The 18,841-nt window shown below is 45.8% G+C and overlaps 1 protein-coding gene across 6 annotated transcripts in view; it reads left to right on the forward strand.

Moving 5' to 3' along the window:
• The window catches only part of LOC129831048 (receptor-type tyrosine-protein phosphatase U-like), a 295,005-nt gene that overhangs the window by 224,811 nt on the left and 51,353 nt on the right, over positions 1–18,841 (forward strand). For 4 of the 6 annotated variants that reach the window (XM_055894045.1, XM_055894046.1, XM_055894047.1 and 1 more), the window contains exons 11-17: positions 2,820–3,021; positions 5,632–5,734; positions 6,320–6,611; positions 11,981–12,017; positions 15,305–15,443; positions 17,301–17,330; positions 18,278–18,438. In XM_055894045.1, coding sequence (XP_055750020.1) covers positions 2,820–3,021; positions 5,632–5,734; positions 6,320–6,611; positions 11,981–12,017; positions 15,305–15,443; positions 17,301–17,330; positions 18,278–18,438 — 964 coding nt within the window. The remainder of the gene's footprint in view (positions 1–2,819; positions 3,022–5,631; positions 5,735–6,319; positions 6,612–11,980; positions 12,018–15,304; positions 15,444–17,300; positions 17,331–18,277; positions 18,439–18,841) is intronic. The other 2 variants (XM_055894048.1, XM_055894050.1) reach the window with 1 other exon arrangement.

Raw genomic sequence — 18,841 nt, forward strand, 5'->3', positions numbered from 1 at the left:
TTGCCGTACCAGGCAGTGATACAGCCCGACAGGATGCTCTCGATTATGCATCTGTAAAAGTTTGAGTGTTTTCGATGACAAGCCAACTTTCTTTAGCCTCCTGAGATTGAAGAGCTGTTGCCCCTTCTTCACCATGCTGTCTGTGTAGGTGGACCATTTCAGTTTGTCCGTGATGTGTACGCCAAGGAACTTAAAGGGTACTAGGGTGTTAAATGCTGAGCTGTAAATGATGAACAACATTCTTACATAGGTATTCCTCTTGTCCAGATGGGTTTGGGCAGTGTACAGTGTGATTGCGATTGGTCGTCTGTGGACCTATTGGGGCGGTAAGCAAATTGGAGTGGGTCTAGGGTATCAGGTAGGGTGGAGATGATATGATCCTTGACTAGTCTCTCAAAGCACTTCATGATGACGGAAGTGAGTGCTATAGGGCGATAGTCGTTTAGCTCAGTTACCTTAGCTTTCTTGGGAACAGGAAAAATGGTGGCCCTCTTGAAGCATGTGGGAACAGCAGACTGGGATAGGGATTGATTGAATATATCCGTAAACACACCAGCCAGCTGGTCTGCGCATGCTCTGAGGACGCGGCTAGGGATGCCGTCTGGCCCGGCAGCCTTGCGAGGGTTAACACGTTTAAATGTTTTACTCATGTTGGCTGCGGTGAAGGAGAGCCCGCAGGTTTTGGTAGCGGGCCGTGTCAGTGGCACTGTATTGTCCTCAAAGAGAGTAAAGAAGTTGTTTAGTTTGTCTTGGAGCAAGACGTCGGTGTCCGCGACAGGGCTGGTTTTCTTTTGATAATCTGTGATTGTCTGTAGACCCTGCCACATACGCCTTGTGTCTGAGCCGTTGAATTGCGACTCTACTTTGTCTCTATACTGACGCTTAGCTTGTTTGATTGCCTTGCGGAGGGAATAGCTACACTGTTTGTATTCGGTCATGTTTCCGGTCACCTTGCCATGATTAAAAGCAGTGGTTCGCGCTCTCAGTTTTGCTCGAATGCTGCCATTAATCCACGGTTTCTGGATGGGGAAGGTTTTAATTGTCACCGTGGTACAACATCACCGATGCACATGCTAATAAACTCGCTCACCGAATTAGCGTATAAATCAATGTTGTTGTCTGAGGCTATTCGGAACATATCCCAGTCACGTGTTCGAAGCAATCTTGAAGTGTGGAATCAGATTGGTCGTACCAGCGTTGAACAGACCTGAGCACGGGCGTTTCCTGTTTTAGTTTCTGTCTATAGGCTGGGAGCAACAAAATGGAGTCGTGGTCAGATTTGCCGTGGTAGGTCCACACAAAGATGTTTCAAAAGCTTACTTCATGTTTACTTTTTCACTGCATCAGGATAGCATAGGTTTCCTGGGTCTTGTTCAAAGACAATACATACCCTTCTCCCACACAGTGAGCTTGCGAATGATCCCATACCTATTTTTTCACCAATGTTTTAGCCTCACAATATACAGTATGATCATTTCCAAACACAGTGTGTGGTAGCTTTTCAACTTTTCTAAAGCACCTGACAATAGCAGCCCCTGGGTGTCCGATTTGCATTTCTTCTTTTTCCCCATTTCGTGCGAAATAATACAATTTACTGGGAATGAATGGCCAGTTAGTTGAGTGAGTCACTCTAGAATCAAGATAAATCTATTGCACGATGAGGCAAGTTAATGACCTGTGACTTTTCCACCCCTTTAAAAGTACAATCTGCAATAGTCACTGCTTTTCAATTACAATTTAAATTAATGAAGAGTTTGGTTGTAAAACAAATTAGACTGTGGCATTAAAGTATGAAATAACATCATGGTGGAGCATGTATGGCTGGATAAATCCCACTGGCTCAGTCCATCTCCCTCACTTTTGTGTGGTTGTACAGGTCATCTCTATTGAGCCACAGTCAGTGCTTGACCCTTGACCTGTGAGCTGCTGTGGATAAAGTACTGCATGGGACATGTAAATAGTGAGATGGAGAGAGACTGTTAGATAGAATGATGAAAGGAAGAAATTGTTGGAATAGATATTGAAGGTTGAGAAAGGAAAAGAAAGATGCAGTAGGAATAGGGAGAAGATGATGAGAGGTGGGAAGATGAATTTAGGCAGTGTGTGAAAGAAGCGAGGTATGGAGGAGTGAGAATAGACGGTTGAATCAGGAGAGAGGAGAGAGGAGAATGAGAAACAAGGACGTGTCAGAGATTGCCTGGTGAGTGGATAGAGAAGAGCGGGAAGAGAGAGGGGGGAGGAGAGCGAGGGAAAGAAGAGAAGAGAGGAACGTTAGAAGAGAGAGGCGCTGAGAACGGGATCTCTGAGAAAAGAAAGGAGAGTGAAGCAGAAAAGAACAGCAGCCCAAGTAATTGGGGTGTGTTGGTTGTCTGGGTGGTGGCAGAGGAGACGTTCTGAGTGTTTCCTTCAGTAAAACATGATGAGAACAGGAATTATCTCATTTTGGGCTGCATGGTGTCACTGTGGGTTGGGGTGCAAGGTAGGCAGGCACAGTCAGAGACACAGTAACACCACCTCATTTGTAAAATATCTGCTTGACTCCCAACATTGAAACAACCCACAGCAAAACATCTCTCTCTCCTTCATGAACAATAACACTAACAACAATAACAACACCTATCAAATGACCTCAGGTAGCGGAATCAAATCTCGTTTTGATTCATTTATGTTCACAGTTTGTCAACTGAGACTACTCATAGTGATTCTATGGTTTGTGTTTTGTTCCTTGTTCCTAAATCTATTAGAACAACAATACTCTTACAACAACAACAACACAGCATTGTGACACTATTTGTCTGTGTTTTGTTCCCGGTCCCCAGATCAGTTACCAGGGCATCGAGTCTTCCGACCCAGGTATCAACGTACCAGGCCCTCGCCGTACCGTTTCCAAACTGAGGAACGAAACATACCACATGTTCTCTGGCCTACACCCCGGCACCACCTATCTGGTGTCTGTTAGAGCTCGCACCGCCAAGGGCTTCGGACAGACCGCCCTCACTGAGATCACCACCAACATCTCCGGTGAGGTTCTATGGAATAAGCAGGGACTGACGCCTCAGGGTTAGGGCTGGGGCTGAGAATGAGGCTGGGGGTAGACTCGAGGGGTTGCTGTGAGTTGTTTGACTTGATGACCTGTCCTTGCTCTGTCCTGAGAGATGGGACTGACTCTGTGGAAGCAAAGATGTTTCAAAAGCTTACTCTGTGGAAGCAAAGATGTTTCAAAAGCTTACTTTATGTTTAGATTATTTTTCACTCTTTTTCACTGCATCAGGATAGCATAGGGTTCCTGGGTCTTGTTCAAAGAAAATACGTTCCCTTCTCCCACACAGTGAGCTTGCGAATGATCCCATACCTATTTTAGCACTAACGTTCTAGCCTCACAACCTGCGTCAGAGCAAGGCCGGGAGGCCTAAGCTTTGGCCTCACAAATAAATATACAGTATGATCATTTCCAAACACAGTGTGTGGTAGCTTTTCAACTTTTCTAAAGCACCTGACAATAGCAGCCCCTGGGTGTCCGATTTGCATTTCTTCTTTTTCCCCATTTCGTGAGAAATAATACAATTTACTGGGAATTAATGGCCAGTTAGTTGAGTGAGTCACTCTAGAATCAAAGATAAATCTATTGCACGATGAGGCAAGTTAATGACCTGTGGCTTTTCCACCCCTTTAAAAGTACAATCTGCAATAGTCACTGCTGTTCAATGACCATTTAAATTAATGAAGAGTTTGGTTGTAAAACAAATTAGACTGTGGCATTAAAGTATGAAATAACATCATGGTGGAGCATGTATGGCTGGATAAATCCCACTGGCTCAGTCCATCTCCCTCACTTTTGTGTGGTTGTACAGGTCTTCTCTATTGAGCCACAGTCAGTGCTTGACCCTTGACCTGTGAGCTGCTGTGGATAAAGTACTGCAACTGTCACCTCTGACCTGTCTCATCTCTCTCTCAGCCCATCTCTCTCTCTAGCCTTTCCACTTAACTCTATTCATGTATTTCTCTAACATGCCCTCTTAAACCCACCACAATAAAGGAAAGTGTGCTCTCTTCATTGGTCTTCAATCTCGGTCATTCATACATTTACAAAGGCTTGGTTTTCTATCTGGCGGTTGAAGGTATTAAATCCAACCATACTACACACGTTCTCCAGTTTCTCTATACTGAGTTAGTACTATACATGAATGTTTATGTTACACTTTTACTCTGTCTAATATTTGGGGGTTTAACCTCAACTGAGTGTACAAAACATTAGGAACATCTTCCTAATATTGAACAGCCTCAATTTAGAACAGCCTCAATTCGTCGGGGAATGGACTCTACAAGGTGCCGAAAGCGTTCCACAAGGGATGCTGGCCCATGTCGATTCCAATGCTTCCCACAGATGTCTGTATATCCTTTGGGTGGTGGGCCATTCTTGATACACATGGGAAACTCAGCAGCGTGAAACTCAGCAGTGTTGCAGTCTTGACAGCCAGCCAATACAAAACATGAGCTTTCACAGTAAAGAAAGATTATTAATAATCAGCTGGCACCTACTACCATACCCTGTTCAAAGGCACCTATATTTTTTGTCTTCCCCATTCACCCTCTGAATAGCACACATACACAATCCATGTCTCAATTGTCTCAAGGCTTGAAAATCCTTCTTTAACCTGTCTCCTCCTCTTCATCAACACTGATTGAAGTGGATTTAACAAGTGACATCAATAGGGGATTGTAGCTTTCACCTGCATTCCCTTGGGTTCCATGTAGAACCTTTTGTGGAAAGGGTTTTACATGGACCCCAAAAGGGTTCTACTTGGAACCAAAAAACTATGGGGACAGCCAAAGAACCCTTTTTCTTCTGACCCAAAATGAAAAACCAACACCAGGTAGACTCCGCGAAATGAGTAAACAATTTCCACAACAGCTAAGAGCGTTGAAGCGCGAGGCAGAACTTCTCTGCTGTTTTGGTACCCTGGCTACCACGCTGGGAACAGCGTGGAAGGAACCTGTGCACATGCTCAGATACTGTGTGTGACTGTGTGAGAGTGAAGTCTTGCATCCTTTCATTTCAGAGGCTGTTGGTTTAGCTGATTATTAATAATCTTTCTTTACTGTGAAAGCTCATGTTTTGTATTGGCTGGCTGCTCCTTTGCTAATTGTCTTTTAACGGTAAACAGAGACGGGAAGACAATGTGTGTGTGTTCCCCATAGATGGGAGCTCACCAAGGTATGTTCCAGTCTGCAGTCCTGTTCAAGGGGGTGTGGCTGTGAGATGTATTTTAATTACAGGGGATTCTTATCGTCCCTGTGAATAATTATGGGAATGTCCTGCAGCTGTCTATGTGAATGAGTTTTATCCCACTTCCTGTGTTATATGTGATTGTTTTGTTACTTACTCCCTCATTTTCTATCTCTCTCTCTGTCTCTTTCTCTCTCATGATCTATCCTCTCTCTTTCTCTCTCATGATCTCCCCCCCCTCTCTCTCTCTCTCTCTCTCTCTCTCTCTCTCTCTCTCTCTCTCTCTCTCACCCACACACACTCTCCTGCTCCACCTCTTTATCTCCACGCTCTCCCTTCCCCCTCTCCACCTCAATCTGTATCTCCCCTTCCCCCTCCCTATCCCCTCTCTCCTCCTCTCTCAGCCCCAGTGTTTGACTATGAGGATGTCCTGGCCCCACTCAGTGAGTCAGAGAGCACCATCACGGTGCTGTTGAGACCAGCGCTGGGCAGAGGAGCACCAGTCAGGTACAGTCACATTACTAATCACAATAATAGGCCTCACACAACTGTCACTCATGTCTAGCACTAGATAAATATATTCACTTGTATAACAAGAATGTTTTGAAATAATGTCATTGCTATTTGACCTGTGTTTCTTATATTATTCTACCTTTTATTTCATCAGGAAGTGTCTTTGAGAACTTTTTTTACAAGGGTGACCTTAAAGGGACAATCCGTAGTTGAAACAACAATAAAGCATTCTCCCCACCACTGTTTCGTTATAAAGCTGAGAGATGGGCCTGGCACTCTCACATTCATAGACCGAGCTATGGATGCAAGGACTGACCATCCATGATATCAAAATTAAGGCTATAGAGTGTTACTTTGTTTACAAACATTGGAGTTAAACAACCTTATATTTTGGGTTCTGATGGGGTACAATAGTTGAACTAAGCTCATGAGGCGATTTTAAGTTGGATTCTTTAAGAATCTATATAACTAATTTACAAGTCCAAAAATGGATGTAGCTAATGCAGATTGCCCCTTTAAGAGGGCCATTTGTTTCCAGCGTAGTTATCACCTATCAGTCTGTCATCCCTCTCCCCGCAGTGCGTACCAGGTGGTGGTAGTAGAAGAGGACGGTTCCAGGCGGGTCAGGAGGAGCAGGCGGAGGAGGAGGGAGCTGGGTAGCGGGTCAGACTGTTTCCCTGTGCCAGCGTCCCAGGTGGAGGCTCAGTCTAAGTCCCACTACTACACGGCTGAGCTTCCCCCCTCCAGTCTCCCTGAGGCCACTCCGTTCACAGTAGGGGACAACCACACCTATAACGGCTACTGGAACACTCCCCTGGACCCCTCCAAGAACTACCTGGTCTTCTTCCAGGCTATAAGCAACTTCAGAGGGGTAAGTTTATAGACCTGTCAATAAAGTCTGAGTCAAGTCTGGAGTCTTTGTCAAACATGCCATAGGAGTAAGCAAGACAGCACGGACAGATCAGGGGACTAAACTACAGTCCTTTGGGACAAATCAAGTGTTATTGAATTGAGAAGGTAAAACTGTGGCTGTAGGAAAGAAGTACTTCAGCTCTGAAACTCAGGCTGTTTTGGACTCTCTTTCTCTCTGTCACTCTGTCTTTCTTTCTCTACCTGTCCCCTCTGAGCCTGCTGCCTAGAGGAAACTGAAATTAGACTTAAGGTAGATAAAAAGAGGAAGTAGTGGGCCAGGTGCTGTTTCAATCATAAAGCCCATATGGAGCTAAATGACTACAGTCTAGTCTGCCTGGCTTCAGCCTCTCATCATGCATCATATATACAGTAGGACTATATGACTCTGGTAGCTGCATATTTATTTAAAAAGTGTTTAGTAAAAGGTGTGCGCCAAGGCGGTTTGGAAACTGCGTCTTCAGTCGTTGTACTGCAATCGCTTCGGTCAAAATCCATCAGAGAGAGTCCCAGGGCAGAACTGGTCAAACACGTGCTTCCTACCTGCTTACTAGGATGCAGTAGGGGAAAGCTATACAGGTTAAAAGGTTCCATAGGTTGTAATGCTGGAATGACTAACTTCCCTTGACTGTAAGGTCAAGGACTTACCCTCAGTGTGTGTCTGTCTTCTGAATCACACTCTGACTCAATCTCTTGTGTGTCTCAACTATTGATCATTAAAGCTAATACTGAACCCTTTGACGTCAGTGGCGTGCAGTTCTAATGACTCCTCCGTCCTCCCTTAATACCCAATGAAATGTTTTTTTTGACGAGTGTGTGTGTGTCATTATGACTGTGTTATTATAGTTCTACGTTTACCTACCTCTTAGAGCACTCTTAGCCACCGCTCTATTCCATCCTGACAAAGCAGCTCATAAGATTGCAATATTCTAATTCATGTATATTATTGTTTCTCTGTCTGCCCTGCGAGCAATTTTATCTCAATCTGTTTATAAAACTTCTCTATTCAAATCAGCCTGGACTTGCTGTGTGTGTGTGTGTGTGTGTGTGTGTGTGTGTGTGTGTGTGTGTGTGTGTGTGTGTGTGTGTGTGTGTGTGTGTGTGTGTGTGTGTGTGTGTGTGTGTGTGTGTGTATTTGCTGGCTCTGCAAAAAGGGGGAAGCAGATAATTTTTTGACAAAATTTCAGGATAATTAGCTGTAGATTTCCAGAACCATGGCTCTGAGAGCTGCTGCTGCCACTGAATGGAACTGTAATTGCTTTGACGCATGTCTTTACTGGAGCTTGAAAGACACCAAGATTGGTGCAATCAGTTCTTTATAAAACACAGAAGTGCTCAGACACATACCCACACACACACACACACACATCACACACATCACAAACACACTCCTACAGACAGTGAGTCACGTGGCCGTGGCTTGCTATATAAAACAAGCAGATGGGCATCGAGGCATTCAGTTACTGTTTGATTGAATGTTAGAATGGGGAAAGAGTGACCTAAGCGACTTTGAGAGTGGTATGATCACTGGTGCCAGGCCCGCTGGTTCCAGTATGTCAGAAACGGCTTGCCTCCTGGGCTTTTCACGCACGACAGTGTCTAGTGTTTACAGAGAATGGAGCGACAAACAAAACACATCCAGTCAGCGGCAGTCCTGTGGGCGAAAACGTTGATGAGAGGTCGAAGGAGAATTTAATTTTTTTAAATTTATTTTTTATTTCACTTTATTTAACCAGGTAGGCTAGTTGAGAACAAGTTCTCATATACAACGGCGACCTGGCCAAGATAAACCAAAGCAGCGCGACACAAACAACAACACAGAGTTACACATGGAATAAACAAACATACAGTCAATAATAGAATAGAAAATGTCTATATACAGTGCGTGCAAATGAGGTAAGATACGGGAGGTAAGGCAATAAATAGGCCATAGTGGCGAAATAATTACAATATAGCAATTAAACACTGGAGTGATAGATGTGCAGAAGATGTGTGTGCAAGTAGAGATACTGGGATGCAAAGGAGCAAGATAAATAAATAAATACAGTATGGGGATGAGTTTGTTGGATGGGCTATTTACAGATGGCTATTTACAGGTGCAGTGATCTGTGATTTGCTCTGACAGCTGGTACTTAAAGTTAGTGAGGGAGATATGGGTCTCCAGCTTCAGTGATTTTTGCAGTTCGTTCCAGTCATTGGCAGCAGAAAACTGGAAGTAGAGGCAGCCAAATGAGGAATTGGCTTTGGGGGGGACCAGTGAAAAATACCTGCTGGAGCACGTGCTACAGGTGGGTGCTGCTATGGTGACCAGTGAGCTGAGATAAGGCGGGGCTTTACCAAGCTAAGACTTATAGGTGACCTGGAGCAAGTGGGTTTGGCGACGAATATGAAGCGAGGGCCAGCCAACGAGAGCGTACAGGTCGCAGTGGTGGGTAGTATATGGGGCTTTGGTGACAAAACAGATGGCACTGTGATAGACTGCATCCAGTTTGCTGAGTAGAGTGTTGGAGGCTATTTTGTAAATGACATCGCCGAAGTCGAGGATCGGTAGGATAGTCAGTTTTACAAGGGTATGTTAGGCAGCATGAGTGAAGGATGCTTTGTTGCAAAATAGGAAGCCGATTCTAGATTTCATTTTTGATTGGAGATGCTTAATGTGAGTCTGGAAGGAGAGTTTACAGTTTAACCAGACACCTAGGTATTTGTAGTTGTCCACATATTGTAAGTCAGAACCGTCCAGAGTAGTGATGCTGGACAGGCGGGCAGGTGCGGGCAGTGATCGATTGAAGAGCATGCATTTAGTTTTTACTTGCATTTAAGAGCAGTTGAAGGCAACGGAAGGAGAGTTGTATGGCATTGAAGCTCATCTGGAGGTTAGTTAACACAGTGTCCAAAGAGAGGCCAGATGTATACAGAATGGTGTCGTCTGCGTAGAGGTGGATCAGAGACTCACCAGCAGCAAGAGCGACATCATTGATGTATACAGAGAAGAGAGTCGGCCCGAGGATTGAACCCTGTGGCACCCCCATAGAGATTGCCAGATGTCCGGACAACAGGCCCTCCGATTTTACACACTGAACTCTATCAGAGAAGTAGTTGGTGAACCAGGCGAAGCAGTCATTTGAGAAACCAAGGCTGTTGAGTCTGCCGATAAGAATGTGGTGATTGACAGAGTCGAAAGCCTTGGCCAGGTCGATGAATACAGCTGCACAGTATTGTCTCTTATCGATGGCGTTTATGATATCGTTTAGGACCTTGAGCGGGGCTGAGGTGCACACACGACCAGCTCTGAAACCAGATTGCATAGCGGAGATAGTACGGTGAGATTCGAAATGGTCAGTGATCTGTTTGTTAACTTGGATTTCAAAGACCTTAGAAAGGCAGGGTAGGATAGATATAAGTCTGTAGCAGTTTGGGTCTAGAGTGTCAGCTTTCCAATCTTTGGGGATCTCAGACGATACGAAAGAGAGGTTGAACAGGCTAGTAATAGCAGTTGCAACAATTTCGGTGGATAATTTTAGAAAGAGAGGGTCCAGATTGTCTAGCCCAGCTGATTTGTAGGGGTCCAGATTTTGCAGCTCTTTCAGAACATCAGCTATCTGGATTTGGGTGAATGAGAAATGGGGAGGCTTTTACAAGTTGCTGTGGGGGGTGCAGGGCTGTTGACTGGGGTAGGGGTAGCCAGGTGAAAAACATGGCCAGCCGTAGAAAAATGCTTATTGAAATTCTCAATTATTATGGATTTATCGGTGTGTGCAAGAATGTGCAAGCTAACAGGCGGGCCACAAACAGGCAAATAACGGCGGTAACAGTGGTGTGCAGAAAGGCATCTCTGAACGCACAACGCAGAGCACCAAACCAGGCTCCACTCCTATCAGCTACAAACAAGAAGAAGCGGCTCCAGTGGGCATGCCATCACCAACACTGAACAATCGAGGAGCGGAAAAACATTGCCTGGTCCGACGAATCCCGGTTCCTGTTGCGTCATGCTGACGGCAGAATCAGGATTTGGCATAAGCAGCATGAGTCCATGGCCTGGTATCAACGGTACAGGCTGGTGGCGGTGGTGTAATGGTGTGAGGATGTTTTCCTTTGCACATTGATATTATTTGAGCAACATTTCCATGCCCCAGAGAATTCAGTATGTTCTGGAGGCAAAGGGGGGTTCGACCCGGTACTAGATTGGTGTACTGAATAAACTGTCAACACGGAGTGTATATAATCTGTCAGTGTCTTTTGCTGTGTCCGTCACACATATTTTGACAGAATTTCCAGACCAACCTTGCAAAAGAACACTAAATAGTTTTGATACAAATCTTTTGACCCTTTTCCCAATTCTCTTTTGATGCAATATTAAAGATATTAAACAGCGTAGTCAGCTGCGGCTTCTTGAAATGCTTCTGTCCACTATCGGATCTGCTGGTTAATTTCCTGTCAATGTAGTTATCAACCGTAATCATCTTCCGCTACCAGCTACCTGTCACTCAACCTGTGATATTGGCTAGAAATATTGGCATCATATCTGAGGTTCATTCTATAAATAACATCAGAACACAGCAGGCAGTGAGGTGTCATCAGCAGTCAGTAGGATACTATGGCTAAGTCCAACATTCTGTTTTGACCAGGGTCATAAGTACTGTACTATATAGGGAATAGGGTGCCATTTTGGATCCACTCTGTTTTAATGCCAAAAGGGGCTGTCTCAGAGTCAGGTCAACCTTGACAGAGGACAAGATGACACATGATATATCAGCAGGTGGGGCTGTAACAACCTGTGAATTGTGGGTAAATACAACTTATATCTCCCTGACTAAGAGGTGGGTGGATACAGATCCACCCAGAACAGGTTTTCAATTAAAAAAGGCAATTTCGCAGGCGCTGAGGTGAAAGGGTTCTGACTCCAATATCAGAGCTCCGATTAGATTAGCATAATTTCCCCCCTTGTATAAAACCTGATTTAGCATGTGCTAATCTTAATTTGACAATGTGTCTCTGGTATCGCTGTGATGGGCTAGCTAGGTGGAGGGTTAGGAGGGGGGGCATGTGTGTAATGGGTTGGGTGGGCCAGGGGTCCGGATGTTGTTGATGAGAACAGAGGACAGGTCACTCACAATCACATTTAAAATTAGATGTCATCTGCTTTCTTCCCTGACTGAGTTTTTTAATTAGCTAGTTTGCACTTTACCACACAGAGGTGGACTCGGTGACTAAGACACACACAGATACACACACACTCTGACACCTGTTCTATGCTTATAAAATAGATGTTTGATGTGTTTTATTTTTGCTTGTGGTTATCCCATGCTAATGAACTTCCCATTCTTGTTTCAGGAGACGAGAATGAACTGCATCCGGATTGCCCGTAAAGGTACATTCAGATCATTCCCTTCTATCTTCTTCTATCTTCTTCTATCTTCATCATTGAGAGGCTTTGAGAAATAGACTACATAAGAATGCTTTCTGGCAAAGCAGTGTTTACATGTTCTGTGCTTCATGATATTTCACAGACACTGATGCGTTTTGAAAGATGAGAGCGAGAGAGGGGGGAGAGAGAGAGAGGGGGGGATAGAGTGGGGGGAGAGGGTGAGAGAAAGAGAGAGGGGGGGGGGGGAGTGGAGGGAGAGGGTGAGAGAGAGAGGGGGGAGAGAGAGGGCAGAGAGAGAGGGGGGAGAGAGACCCTGTATAAATTAGAATCCTTCTTCTCCCTTCTTTCTCTCTTCCTGCATTCTCTCTGTTATTTGATGCGTCCTGACATCAAGAGTACACTAGAGAAGGAAGCCCTGTAGAAATTGGATTCTTTCCTCTCCCTACTCTCTCTCTCTCTCTCTCCCTCTCTCTCTCTCTCTCTCTCTCTCTCCCTGCACTCTGTTATTTGAAGCGTCCTGACATCAAAGGGTCTCTCGTCGCCATTGTCTGCTGGCACTACACACCATCAGGGCAGAGGAGCTGTGTGTGTGTACAGAGGAGGGTTCTCAGAAGCATATTTATAATACCCTTAATTTGGTACGTGGCGGTGAAAAGGTGGAGGGAGGAAGGGAGAGAGGAGAGATTGGTGCTGTTCCAGTTTCTGTGGTGATGGGAAAGAGAGGTTCAGGAGGCAGGGTACACTGGCATTCTTTATTCTTCTCTCTCTCTCTCACACACACACACACACACACACCACACACACACACACACACACACACACACACACACACACACACACACACACACACACACACACACACACACACACACACACACACACACACACACACACACACACACACACACACACACACACACACACACACACACACACACACACACACTCGTTCTGTCTTTGCTTGTCTTATTGTCTGTCTGTCCATCTCAAGCTTCTTCTCTCACTCTCTCATTATACAACCTTTCTTTATCTCTCTCTAACACGCCCACACACATGCACACATATATAACATGTTCCTCTCACACATGTATTTTCCCCTCTCTCTCTTACACTCCCCCCTCTCCCACTTTCACCCCCCCTCTCTCTCTCTCCCTCTCCCTTTCACTCCCCCTCTCTCCCTCTCTCTTTCACTCTCTCTCTCTCTGTGACTGTGTAATGAAAGGATAGTGCTCATGTCAAGTGTGAAGCAGGGAGACCGACGGGGAAAAAGACGGGCCGCTTAAGGCAAAAACGTCAAAATGATTGACTAGTTTGAGGAAGTGTATGCTGGCGACGGCGTCTCAAAATGGACAAACAGTACTATTGCTGCTTTTTTCCCTAGTTTTTCAAGCGAAGGCCATTGAAGGGAGTACGCAAGCACACTGGTTCAGTTCAGCTAGCCAAGTTGGGCTCGGCGCCAGCCAAACTGAAGCATGCTGATGTCTTTAGACGACTAGTGTCACACCTCAGGTGTTCCGGGCTGACACCAGCACAATATCTGAGTAATGACATACTAACACTGGCAGATGAAGATAGAATCTGTCCATCCCACCACCTTTCGTTCCTCCTCCTACCATACTAATCTTTTTCTCACACACATTCTCTCATAGATTCTCTCTCCTCTTACTCTCTCTCTGTCTCTCTCCCTCCACCTTTCCTCCATGCAGAAAGTTTTAGTGGTGTAAACGTTTGCATGGCAACGTGCTTCCTACAGCAGGAGCGGGAGCAGGTGTCAATAAGAACACAGTGATTCACACACACATTAGTAAAGTGGACTTGGAGGCTGGAGAGAGAGCCAGCTAGCCAGCAGAGCTACAATCATCTGCAATCCAGATTTCAGCAGGCCACACTCTGTTTTCCTGAACAGGCTTTTAACGCTCAGGCAAAATTACCCACCACGCCGACAAAATATTAGGCCTTAGTGGGAGGGAGAGAAGAAAACATGGATGATGTTCAAATTGGTTGTGCTGTAGCTAACTGGTAGAAAGGGATTGAGAGAGAGAGAGAGAGATGGCAAATGAGAGAGAGATGGCAAAAGAGAGAGAGGGCAAAAGAGATATTTTTTAAATGGTAAGTGAGATGACAGAGAAAGGACCACATCCAGCTGAAAGGATAGAAGGATGGATGGTAAAAATAGGTAGATAATTGGTTTTAGCTTCGTGCCTCCAGTGATAGACCATTTCATTCACTCTCCTTTTTGTTTACCCATCGGAGAGGAGACTTTTAATTAAGCGTATGCTCGCAGGTGTACAGGATCATAATTCTCAACCAATTCTGTCTCTAGTCGTCAATAAACACTTCTGGAAAATGACACCACAGAAGCTCTAAATTCATCATGAGAGAGATGTCATGCTGTTATAGCTCTGATGGAAATGTAGAGACACAATGAACGCTGTGAGACTATGACATATGTGCATAGAAAATGGTTGACTCAATGAACCTCCAGCTAGCTATTAGCTGAGGTAATTGGTGTGTTTTCTAAACACATGTAGGCCAAGTCTGTCCAGCTTTCCACTCTGGCTGCACCAACTGATGGTTAGTTAGCGGCTTAAAATCTTCCTCCTTATCCAAGCCTGTTACCTATTATGGAACATAGTCAGGGACAAAGGCAGAGCTTCACTTCACTACCATGCATTATCTCTTCATCTCTCTCTCTCTCTCGCTCCCTCCCTCCCCCTCTCTCCATATCTCCCTCCCCCCTTTCTCTCCATATCTCCCTTCCCCCTCCCTCCCTCCCCCCCTCTCTGCCAGTGTATTCACCCAGGTGGATATAATACCCAGTGTGAGAGGGATAATAACCTGATTTTACTCTGATAACCCGGATCACCGTGGCTTTCTGTATCTCAGACTATCACAATATCACTCTACCCTTCCTACTCTAGCTTCTGATATGTTGATCTCTGCTCGTCATCGGTATATTGATTGTTATTGTAAAGAGCTGAACCTGGTCAAATCTGGTGTTGTGCCTTTTCTGAAGGATGCTTGGGCTTCTTTCTGTATGGTCTAGGGTAGGGACTAGGGAGAGGAGGCTAACTAGGTTTACTGTTTATCAGAGTCTGATTGCCCGAACCCTGAGTTCTTAAGAGCTCATGCCTAGGCCTTTGCTCAGCAGGCTAATACAGTCTTGTGGTATACAGAGACTATCACTCTAACTTGTCTCTCCTCTGTAGCTGCCTGTAAGGACCATTAAAAGGGTCTGTTCAGCTGGCTTTAGTTCAGCAGGCTAACACAGTGTTGTCTCTCCCCTGTAGGTGCCTGTAAGGACCATAAGAGGACCCTGGAGGTGTCCCAACATGCAGAGGACATGGGTCTGATCTTGGGGGCCTGTGCTGGGGGACTGGTGGTCCTTATTCTGCTGCTGGGGGCCATCGTCATCGTTGTCAAGAAGGGGTAAGTGGAGGGGTAGGTGTATGGGTGAGTGGAGGGTTGTGTGGTGGGTGTGTGTGTGTAACGGTGATTCTGATCATGAGGTGGTCCAGAGAGCTGCCTGTGACTAAATGCATCCTATTAGGGAAGGAATTTCTCTATCACCTCTTGGCAGGCTTAGTCCAACTCCATTCAATTAGGAGTTAGGCAGGTAATGGGGAGTATATTACTTCCAAAACTGCACACATGGCACAGTATTATTCGTGAAACATGGTGCGGTTATAGTTGCCAAGCTTTTCCCGTATAAATATATTTTTTATTGGCTGCAGCACAACTATCCCGGAAACTATATACACTCCAGCATCATTGGCCAAGTTCCACCAGGAAATACTGTTCGGCAGTACTGTACTCTCCTCTCCTCCTTTATTCCTCTTCTCTCACCTGTTCCTCTACCGTTATATTAGCAGAACAACACTCAGTGTGCAGTATTTCATCAAGGGCCATGATATCCCATTGCCCTTTCAAGTCAAAGCAGATATAATAGCAGCATCTGGGTTGGTGTGCAGTGCACAGTGAACACAGTGCCTGTGGTTGAGCCATTCATTGGAGAGGAAGGTTGTTGTTGCCTGTCCGATAGAATTACCACCTCAGGTTTTGGCATGAGGAAGGGAGTGGAGCTGGGATGCACGTCAGAGAAGCAGGGTTGGACGTCACAAGGAGAAGAGTCATAGTAACTGAAAATGGTTGATTATGTAAACAATGGCAACCAGCCAACCAACCACCAGTAGAACGTGGAGCTAACTGTACCTTGGTTGACAGCTGTGTTTGTACCTGTGCTCCCTGGCATATTAAGCAATCTATTTAGCTAGGAACCCAGTCAATGTCAAATTAAATCGAACTATATTTGTCACATGAGCCGAATACAAGAAGTGTAGACTTTACCGTGAAATGCTTACTTACAAGCCCTTAATCAACAATGTAAATAGTCCAGTGGCCGTTTGATTAATTGTTCAGCAGTATTATGGCTTAGGGGTAGAAGCTGTTAAGGAGCCTTTTGGTCCTAGACTTGGCGCTCCGGAACCGCTTGCCATGCAGTAGTAGAGAAAACATTCTATGACTCTAATGACTGGAGTCTCTGACAATTTTGTGGGCTTTCCTCTGACACTGCCTAGTATATAGGTCCTGGATGGCAGGAAGCTTGGCCCCGGTGTGTACTGGGCCGTACGCACTACCCTCTGTGGCCCGTTGGGCCACCACGAGTCAGAACAGCTTCAATGCACCTTGGCATAGATTCTACAAGCAACTGGAACCCTATTGGAGGGATGTGACACCATTCTTCCCCGACAAATTCCATAATTTGGTGTTTTGTTGATGGTTGTGGAAAACGCGGTCTCAGGCGCCTCTCCAGAATCTGTCATTGTGTTCAATTGGTTTGAGATCTGTTGACTGAGACGCTCATGGCATATGGTTTACATCCTTTTCATGCTCATCCAACCATTCAGTGACCACTCGTGCTCTGTTGATGGGGGCAGTGTCAACCTATAGCTGGGGAATTAGCCATGTTAGCCAAAATAATGGCCCTGCCCAGCATTTTTAAACATGTCCCCAAGCATTATGGGAAGTTAATTGTTTAATTTACTCAGGAATCATACCTGTGTGGAAGCACCTACTTTCAATATACTTTATATCCCTCATTCACTCAAGCGTTTCCATTATTTTGGCAATTACCTGTACATTTCAACATTTAATAACGGACATTTTTATTTTGCCTTGCTGGAGGCCACCTCACTAACCATGGCTCCACCTTTCACCTCTCTTTGTTTTCTTTCTCTTCTCTCTCTCTCCTCATCTATCTTCTCCTCCTTTCTCCATGCTAATCAGAAGGGACTTCTATTCTTACTCTTACTACCCGTAAGTGACTCCTCCCTAGTCTCTCCCTCCACCCTTTCATTCTGGCGCAATCTTCACCTGCTTTCCCTCTGTAGTTCTGGAAGATGACACTCATAGGAGATAAGCATATCTCTCTCTCTCTCTCTGGGCCTCCTGCTACTATCACAAAATCTCCCTCAATCCCTTATGTTTTCCCTTCCTTCCAATCTCATCTCCTTGACCTCAACCCCCCCTAATCGTTTCCCTCTCCTTGACCTCAACCCCCCCCTACTTGTTTCCCTCTCCTTGACCTCAACCCCCCCTACTCGTTTCCCTCTCCTTGACCTCAACCCCGCCTACTCGTTTCCCTCTCCTTGACCTCAACCCCCCCCCCCCTACTTGTTTCCCTCTCCTTGACCTCAACCCCCCCTACTCGTTTCCCTCTCCTTGACCTCAAACCCCCCTACTCGTTTCCCTCTCCTTGACCTCAACCCCCCCTACTTGTTTCCCTCTCCTTGACCTCAACTCCCCCTCCACTCGTTTCCCTCTCCTTGACCTCAACCCCCCCTACTCGTTTCCCTCTCCTTGACCTCAACCCACCCTAATCGTTTCCCTCTCCTTGACCTCAATCCCCCCTACTCGTTTCCCTCTCCTTGACCTCAACCCCCCCTGCTTGTTTCCCTCTCCTTGACCTCAATCCCCCCTAATCGTTTCCCTCTCCTTGACCTCAATCCCCCCTACTCGTTTCCCTCTCCTTGACCTCAACCCCCCCTACTCGTTTCCCTCTCCTTGACCTCAACCCCCCCTAATCGTTTCCCTCCCCCTGACCTCAACTCCCCCTAATCGTTTCCCTCTCATTGACCTCAACCCCCCCTCCACTCGTTTCCCCATCTCCTTGCTGTTTCCTTATTTCTATCTCTCTCTTATTCTTCCCTCCTTTTTATATTCCCTCTCCTCCTCTCTTCACCTCTCCCCTCCTCTTTCCGCAGCAGGAAGAAGGTAGCGCTGAACAAGGCAGCCATGTCGTACCGTCAGGAGAAGACCAGGAAGCTAGGTTCTCTGGACTGCAGTATGACAGAGCAGAGCACCTTGCAGCAGGACGAGCGCACCGCTAACTCCTTCATGGACGCCCATGCCTGCAACACACGGAGTAAGAACCAAGAACACCCTGAGCCCTGAGAGAGAGGACAGCTAATAGTACATTAGTCTGTAGGCTAACCCTGTGCCTCCTACACACACACACACAGACAGACAGACAGACAGACAGACAGACAGACAGACAGACAGACAGACAGAAACTAGTACTCTGTAGGCTAACTCTGTGCCTCCTACAACATTTACAATATATATGCTAGCCCTGAGAGAGAGAAAGAGAGAGCTGAAGGAGGGGTAAATACAATGTTCTAGCTGTGCAGAGACAGTGCTCTACTCCCTGCACCACGGAACATACCCTGCTACAAGTACACTAGCTAGGCTACAATCTGTGCCCTCTATACACACATTGTCAAGTACACTAGTGTGTAGATTCTGTGCCACCTAGTATATACACACTT

The sequence above is a fragment of the Salvelinus fontinalis genome, chromosome 32 (genome assembly GCF_029448725.1).
Source record: "Salvelinus fontinalis isolate EN_2023a chromosome 32, ASM2944872v1, whole genome shotgun sequence".
NCBI classification, from domain to species: domain Eukaryota; kingdom Metazoa; phylum Chordata; class Actinopteri; order Salmoniformes; family Salmonidae; genus Salvelinus; species Salvelinus fontinalis.